Source organism: Pteronotus mesoamericanus, unplaced genomic scaffold (genome assembly GCF_021234165.1).
Source record: "Pteronotus mesoamericanus isolate MK-2021 breed Mesoamerican mustached bat unplaced genomic scaffold, CSHL_Meso_final contig_24, whole genome shotgun sequence".
Classification (NCBI taxonomy): domain Eukaryota; kingdom Metazoa; phylum Chordata; class Mammalia; order Chiroptera; family Mormoopidae; genus Pteronotus; species Pteronotus mesoamericanus.
This window is the reverse complement of record NW_026555100.1, coordinates 9,017,782-9,025,984: the sequence shown is the minus strand read 5'-3', so window position 1 is coordinate 9,025,984 and position 8,203 is coordinate 9,017,782. Positions and strand designations below refer to the sequence as shown.

General features: G+C 55.1%; 1 protein-coding gene across 1 annotated transcript; it reads left to right on the top strand.

The window, feature by feature from the left end:
* Positions 1 to 491: 491 nt before the first annotated feature.
* On the top strand, positions 492 to 3,344 carry FAM241B (family with sequence similarity 241 member B). Its single transcript, XM_054572424.1, has 3 exons — positions 492 to 534; positions 1,779 to 1,927; positions 2,619 to 3,344. Exons 2-3 carry the CDS (start codon positions 1,835 to 1,837, stop codon positions 2,886 to 2,888), a joined length of 363 nt encoding a protein of 120 aa, XP_054428399.1. The 5' UTR covers positions 492 to 534; positions 1,779 to 1,834; the 3' UTR covers positions 2,889 to 3,344.
* The last annotated feature ends 4,859 nt before the right edge of the window (positions 3,345 to 8,203 follow it).

The following is an 8,203-nucleotide window of genomic DNA, read 5'->3' as shown; positions in this document are numbered from 1 at the left end:
TGCCTTGTTCAGGAAGCCCGCCTTCCCTCACACTACAGTTAGTTGCACCGGCTCTATGGTTCAAACATTATCCCCCTCACTGGAGTTGGAGCTCCTTGAGAACAGGGCTAGGTCCTACTTGAGGGGCATCCAAGGAACCGGCTCAGCAAACTTACACCGGTGGGCAGAGGCTGTGCCCACATTTCCTCCCAGGCCAGGGGCGTCCCATTCCCTGGATTTTTCCTCTGTGGGCTCCACTTCCCTTTCCTCCTCCTCTTCTTCTCCCTTCTCCTTCCTCTCCTTCTTACTCGGGACTTGTCTCTCTCCTCTCCACACTGTTCTCTTCCTCCTTCTTCCTTTCCCTCTGGACCTCTCCTCCCCACCCCCAATTTCTCCCTCCTCCGCGCCCTGAGCCTCATCCTCCAGCCCGGCAGCTGCAGTTTCCCCGGGAGGCCTGAAGAGGGCGCTGCTACGCCGCACCGCGGCTCGCTTCTTCCTGTGAGGTCAGGTGGGAGGAATCGGCCTGGAAGCCGCGGCGAGTGGACGCGCTTGCAGGTGGGTGTCGGGGCCGGGGGCGCGGGGGAGCGAGGCGCATCTTTCCCGTACTGCGGGCCTGGTTTCAGAGCTGGGCTCGGCGGGCTGGACAGGGTTCCTCCTGCCCCGGGAGCACCCCACTTCTCCCATCGGTAGGGTCAGGTGCACCGAGGGCCGGCGGAACCCGCAGCCCACGCAGAGGGTCGGGATGACAACGCAGAGGGCCGGGTTGGCAATGCACAGAGGGACTGCGGAGGACCCGCTTGGCTTTCTGCAGGGACCAGCAGGCTTCAAAAGGGGGATCTGCCTGTTTCAGGCTCCAGGCCATGGGCAAGAGATGGGGGTTCTTAACCATTTTTTGGCGTGTGTGTCATAAGGGCTTTTGAGAATTTAAATGAAAACTGTGGCTCGTCTCCTGAGGAAAAAAATGGCCTTTACATAGACTCGGTGAGAGGCACGGAAGGGCCCCACCCCCACCCCCAGTTCATGGACACCCTTGGAGTCTGCTGAGTGGGGCTCTCCCCAGCCACAGAAGCATCCCCCGTCCCATACTTAAGGACGGCTGGACCTGCCCTCCTGCTGGCAAAGGAGGTACTGAGGCTACCTGAGGTGTGGGACAGGTGAGGGGCGTGCCCTCTGCAGGTCTGTCCCTCCCCCCAGCTCTGGGTCTGCGTGGCCACCAGTGCCCTCTGCTGCCAGGCGGTGGATCCAAAGTGGTTCTGAAATCAGCCTGAATCTCCTAGGGTGTAGAAAGCTCAGGCCCTTGGCATTTACTCCCTAGGGAACAGCACAGGGATCCAGTTTGTTACGGGAAGGAAACGGACAACCAGGGGTTCTGCGGGCCCTGGACTCTTTATTTAGTATCCAGAGAAGGTCTTCACGTTCTTTCTCTGCTGCTGGTAAATGAATAGTTCTGGGCAAGCTAGTTACATCTCTAGCTGGGCCCTCCTCAGAGGCGTGTTGGGAGGTGTGAGATGAGCCTTCATGGACTTTTCACAGCGCCCCGGCTGCAGCAAGGGTTCCGGTCCTCGTTGTTGCTGGTGGTGATTTATAATAAAGCCTCCTTCTCCAAGGATTCTTTTGATAGTTTCCCCAGTGGACTCAATGCCTGAAACGTTTTTGTTTGGCAAACAACTTGCAATTTTTCTCTCTCCTTTTTCTTAATCAGACACAGTGCCTGCTTAACCCAGAATTGCAGTTTTTACCTTGAAAGCACGCATCTCTTTATCTCTGGTAAATAGTTTTGTTTTGCTTTTTTCCCCCAGCTTTCTGAGGTCTGAGGAAAGGTGAGGCCTAGCAGGAACCCAGAGCTCCAGGGAGGATGGTGCGGATCTTGGCCAATGGGGAAATCGTGCAGGACGACGACCCCCGTGTGAGGACCAATATCCCGCCACGCAGCAGCACCCCTCGACAGGTAGGCACCCAGCCCCCGGGGGAGGGGAGCAGCTGTCCTCTACCCTCTGTCCCAGTTAGTCCTTAGCTCCCAGAAGCTCTCTTGCCGGTCATTAACCTCTAACCTGAAGTTCTCTTTGCAGAAAACTGGGCTGGGGAGGGGTGGGGTGCCGACGCTTGGGGAAAACCTGTGGCAGCTTTGCCCAGCCCCCTGCCTCCCCAGCAATTCCTCCTTTGGGCAGCCTTCCCAGACTTCAAACCCGAGAGCTCTCTCTCCTTTAACCCGGTTAGCAAACTCCACTGGAGTCAACACTTTCTTCTAAGACTCTGTTGGATGAGAGAGAAGCTGGAGGGTAATCGGAGAAGACGAGCCCATGGCCACGCAATGCTGATTTCAAAGGAAGGAATGAAGAGTGTTAAAAAATGCCTGCCTGAATGCTACGCCCAGTAGTCTAACCCATCTTGACCCCTGGGCACCTCCTTCCTGGCACCACATGGGAATGCAGACTGGCAATTTCTGTGCTCGGAGAACTGTGACTCAGTAGATGGGATTCCTGTGGGTGGCCTGTGGAGACTGCTGAGGAAGGAGGGCGTGGCCCTGGGTGACTGCAGGGGAGGGCGGCGCCCAGCCTGCAGGGTTCCCTTCTGGCAGGTACCTCGCCTCCAGGGAAGCTTTCTCTGGATTCATTCGTTTTCCTGTTTTCACCTTTCAGAGCCCTCTCAACAGGGGCCCTGGTGCCCCCCTGGGAGGCCCTGGCCTCCGGCAGCAGCAGGGGGGGGCCAGGCTAGGTGCCGCTCAGTCCCCCTTCAGTGACCTCAACCGGCAGCTGGTGAACATGGGCTTTCCCCAGTGGCATCTCGGCAACCACGCCGTGGAGCCCGTGACCTCCATCCTGCTCCTCTTCCTGCTCATGATGCTCGGCGTGCGCGGACTCCTGCTGGTGGGCCTCGTCTACCTGGTGTCCCACCTGAGTCAGCGGTGACCTCTGCTGGGGGGGCAGGCGTAGGGGAGAGGGAGTTGCTAGGCCTTGGTGTGAGAGCAGGCACATTGGGAGGGGATCTAGTGGTGCCTTGAAGATGTGCTCAGAGAATGTTGTTTCCACAGTGTGTTAAGCATGATGCAGAGGGAACTTCTAGTGCAGCATTCTAAGGTATCAGGTGGATCCTGTGAGCTGTTTTTAGGTGGCATTGAGCCTGCATTAAGCACAAACTCAGCAAGAAAGGGATTCCCTTCCCATTATCTTCCAGTCCTTTTTTGCCAAGAAGACAGTCTCTGCTCAGTGCCAATATGTTCTCATGCCTCTGGAACTTGCGCTGACTTCCCCTGTTACTAGGGAACAGGCCTTGGGCTTAGGGCAGGTAGGAAAAGTTTCCAGACTTTTATAGCCCTGTTTTAACGGTATATTTTTATTGGCTACCTTTTATTTATGACAGGTGGTACTGGCATTCTATTAATTGTGGTGATGTTTTCAATAAATAAATTTAAGTAAAAATGAGTCCATGTAGCAACATTAATACACAATGGTAATGCCGTACGTGGATCTGGAAGACATGGTGAAGGTAGTTGGGAATGGTGGGAACTGGGGAAGAGGGTAGAAGTGGGTATTTGACCTTGGAGGGTAGTTCATAACTTTTTTCCATAGGCCCCAGGACCTGGGAAGAGGTCCGGGTAGAGCCTGGGTTGGGCCCCTGTCTGATGCTTAGGTAACTTAAAGGCTCGCTCCGAAGTGCTGGCCAGAATGGCTGGTGGGCTGTGGGGTCGGGACCGCTGGAGTGCAGGGCTCCTTTGCCCGGGGCCCTGACCAGAGGCCTCTAGCCTCGAGGGTCCCAGGGCCTCGGACCGTGGCGTGCTCTCCATAGAAAGTGGGAGTCTTGGCGCTGATGCCTCAGTGCCCGTGGGGTGAGAACACCTGCCTTTTATGAGGAAGGGCTTTGCGCTGTGGCTGGTGAGCCCTCGGTCTGCGAGGGGGCCCTGCCTGCAGCGTGGGGCTGGCATTGGGTGGTGGAAGGCTTAGGGTCAGAGAGAAGCTGGGTGAACCTGAGGACTTCCCCGGCTCAGGGACCAGACCTCTCACTGCCTTCTTCGGGTCCTTTGGGGTTTGACAGTTTGGGGGAGAAAGGCAGAATTTGGGGGTGATTCTCCAAGGCCAGGGCTGGAAGAGCAATCATGGGCTGTGTGCGGGGGAGGATGGGGGGCAGAGATTGAGGTGGTTTCTCTTCCTCCTCTGACAGCCTGCTGTGCTGCCCAGAACAGAGCCCTCTCCTCCGGCCCCGGTGCCCACTGCTGCCCTTTGGGGGCTGGGGGCTTTCATCACAGGCATCCCTGGGGAGCTTTGTGGTATTGGGACAGGACTCCTTTTTCAGCGTTTTCTGTGTCTTTATTTCTCAGCAGCTGTTGGAACATATCCCCTTTATGGTGGCCTTAGAGAGGGGAGGGTGCCGGGCCTTTGGCTGGGGCACCGCGGACGCGGCCTGACTCCCAGCGGCTCCTCTGGGGCCTGGAGGAGGAGGCGGTGCCCAGCCCTGCTGGTGTCCGGCAGCTCGTGCACCTCCTGCCCGGGCACACCTGCCCTCCTGACGCACCAGCTGCCGGGGAAGGGATGTCCTGCCCACTTCTCCCTCCCCTGAAACTCCCTGCTCAGCTTGTGTCTCTGGTTGGGTTTTCCTTTTCTTCTTCCCTTTGCAAAGCTATGGGACTCTCTGATGAAAAAGTAAATCTTAAGTGGGCCCCCAATGTATAAATACCTTGGAGGAATATGAATCTCAGTCCACAGGTTCAGGGCCGAGGACTGTGTCTTTTTCTAGAATTCAGTTTCTATTCCCAAAGTCCAAGCCCTGGAGGGGAGCCCCTCCCCTCTTTGGAGTTATTTTGTCTCCCGGTTGGGGCTGCCTGGTGAGCGGAGCTGCAGGTTTGACTGTCCCAGCCCCATCTCCGGGACTGCCAGCCCCCCGGGCCCTTCCTCTCGTAAGTTCCAAGCTGTTTGCGCTTTGAGCTCTACCTCTCTCCGCCCTCCAGATAGCCTGCAGATGGGGGCTATCTTTCCATCTTTCCATCTTCCCAGAAGAGACACAAAACCTGAGATCAGGCAAAACAGCATCTCCAGTTCTGCCAGTTCCCTAAGGAGGCCTCTCTTGGCTCCCCACTCTCTCAGACTGGGGTTGGACTCCCTCACTGAGGACTCTTGCTCTGTGAGTTGGGGAAGAAGCCTTGGTGTGGGGGGCAGAGCCTCTGCCCTCAGACCCCGGCCTGGCATTTACCCCACCCTGGCCAGCTGGGCCCCAGGGGAAGCCTGTTGGCAGGCCCTGCTCTGCTTTGTGGGTCCATGACCTTGGCCACTGAAGCCTGTTCCTCATCTCTAAGGAGGAGTAATGATCTGCATCCCTTCTGCCTCTTGGAGCCTCGGGGATCACGCTTGGCATGGTTGGGGAGAGAGGTGGACGGGAGCGACTGCGTCAGCCCCGGCTCCTCCTCCACAGACGCTGCTGCGCCTCGGGCTACAGCTCCAGTGCTGTGGGCTCCGGCCCCTGATGGCCACATGTCCCAGGCGCCCAGGCCCCCCGGCTGTCCCTCTGAGTCCAGTGCTGTCCCCCTCAGCTGTTAGAGAAGAAATGCAGCTGCTTCTCTGTGCCACTGGACACTGGGGGGGCTCATTATAGATCTCTGGCATCAGGATGGGATGAATTTACTGAGGGTGTATTGTGTGCCTGACTGTGCTAAGCACGATGTCATTTAATTCTCACTAGAACTTTATGACTTAGATGCTGTCACCATCATCTTTATTTCACTGCTGAGCACACGGTATTTAAAACTTGCTCCAGGACCCTCAGGGGGCTGGGGTTGGAGCTTGGATTCAAACTGAGGCCAATGCCCACATTCTCAACCACTCCTCTATTTTGCCTTTGGCTTGTTTGTCAGAATCACCTACAGACTTGTTGAACAGGCAGGTCCCCGGGGCCTCACAGAAATGCTGAGGGGCGTGACCTGGGGCTTGCCTCTTACAGAGCCCTCCAGGTGATTTGATAGCCAGGTGAGGGTGGGCAGTTTAGACACTGTCAGTGTAGAGAGTACCGGTGACCCACAGAAAAGAGGGGAGTCCCTCAACCTCTCTCAGAGAAGAGGGAGATAGGGAAGGAGCAGCCCTCACTACCGGCTGGGAGCCCCGGTGACCTTCGATCATCTCTGGGAGGGCAGAGGGCACAGGGTGGGTGTGAGGGTGCTGGCAGCCACTTTCCAGCTAGGCGGTCTCCTAGCTTCCCAGCTCTGGGCTGCAGTTGCTGAATGGGGGTGCAGCCCTCTTCTCTGCTTCCTGAATGCATGATGTTTTCATTGCAAACTGACAAGGGGAGAAATCCAATTACCTTGAACAGGGTCCCTGAAGGGCCATGCAGAGGTGGTGCGGGTCAGGGTGGGGTGGGGGGAGGGGCAGAGGGCTTTGCGGCCAATGCTGGGCAGAGAGGCAAGCCTGCAGGCTGTCCAGCCGGGCACAACAGTGGGAGAAGCAAAGCTCAGCCCTCCTTGTGCCGCCACCCAGGGCCCCGAAGAGCAGCAAAAGTTCCAGGAGATTGAGCTCTTCAATGGAATTGCAGAGGGCTATGTGTATGTGTATGTGTATGTGTATGTGTATGTCTGAATCTCTGGTTTGGGGGGTGGGCGATGTGCTGAAACCATTTGTCTTCAGTGACCCAGAGCTTGGGAGGAGGAAGGGGAGGCTGTGCGAAATGAAGCCTGAGCCTTTAGGTCGAGTGAGGGGAGGCTGAGCACTGGTGGAGGCAGGAGGGCTGGTTCACATTCACTGGGCCACCAGCTTTAGTCCCACTGGTATGTGTGTGGGGAGGGGGGATGGGTGGTTGCGGGAGGCCAAATCCCATATCCGCCTCCTCAGCACAGGCCACGCCCCTCAGCGTTTCTGTGAGGCCCGGGGACCTGCCTCTGCAACAAGTCTGTAGGTGATTCTGACAAACAGCCAAAGGCAAAATAGAGGAGTGGTTGAGAAATCCCATATCCACCTCCAGTTAACCAGTGACCCTGGGCACAGTCCACACTCTCCTGCGTCCTCATCTGCGTCTCACAGGGGCAGGAGAATCTATATATTAATACATGGGAAGCACTTAGCAGTTTCAGGCTCAAGGACAGTACTTGATAATACTATATTCACAAAGCAATGACATTAGGATTTATATATATAGATATTAGAACAACTCACATTTTACTTAAATCTACTATTATGGAAAGGAAGCCTCATGTTACTGTTGTAAATGAAAAGCCAACATTACTTGCCATTCTTAGTAGATATTAGTACAAGTAAATTCAGTGTCAAAGAAACAACATGATTTCATTTTAGCTAGCTGCTGCTGTTGGCCACGGCTCTAAGCCTGACGCCTGCCTTCTTGGTTTACCAGGATTTAGAGAGGTGTTAAAGACCCACTGGCATCTCACTGAGACCTTCTCCTTGATGGGTGCAGAAGACTAAAGAGAAGGGAAAAAGGAATGACTTTCACCATGTGATTCAGTGCTTGTTTGAGAATTGTTGGCAGTCACCTTGCACACCATCCCAATGGATTTCACATCCCACCTGGTGAAAGCATCTCCCAACTGTGGGAAACACTGTGTGATCTTGGGCAAGCTGTTTGTAAAATTCAGACTTTGAAAGGTAAACCACTTGCACAGTTCAAAGATCAAGCAGTCTGCAAATGTACACAGAAAAGAGTGTCTCTTCCTCCCCTGCCCCCATCCATCCATCCCTCCCTCTCCGCCCTGTAACTTCCATTCTTAGTGTCTTTTAAATCCTTTCAGAGTTTACTTATGCAAATGTAAGCCAACACAAATGTACTAATTCTGTCCACTTTTTATACAAAAGATGAAAAATTAGATACGTTTATGCCCTTGCTGTTCTACTTAACAGTATGTCCTGGACACATTTCATGTTAGCACAGAGAGAGCTTCTTCAGTCTGTACTGTTTTGATATTGGGGTGAGTTGTTGACTCTTTTGTCCCCGTGGAGCCGTCTGACCACAGTGGGTGGGCCCCCGAGGACTGTGTAGCTCTGACCTGGAAACACTCCGTTCCTCTGCACTATGGGGATGTTGACAGACATTTCTTCCCTTCTTCAGGCCTGAGGGGGAAGCTCCTTGGATGACTCAAACTTGGTCCTGGGTCCTAAATCTGTTCAGCAAACGTTCAGGGAGTGTCTCCTGTGTGCCAGGAGAGGTTGAGGCAGAAATAGCCTTGGAAGCCACACAGTTTCCTCAGTTCACTGTACAGCTGGGCAGGGGTGGCTCCCGTCTCCATCTGGCTTTG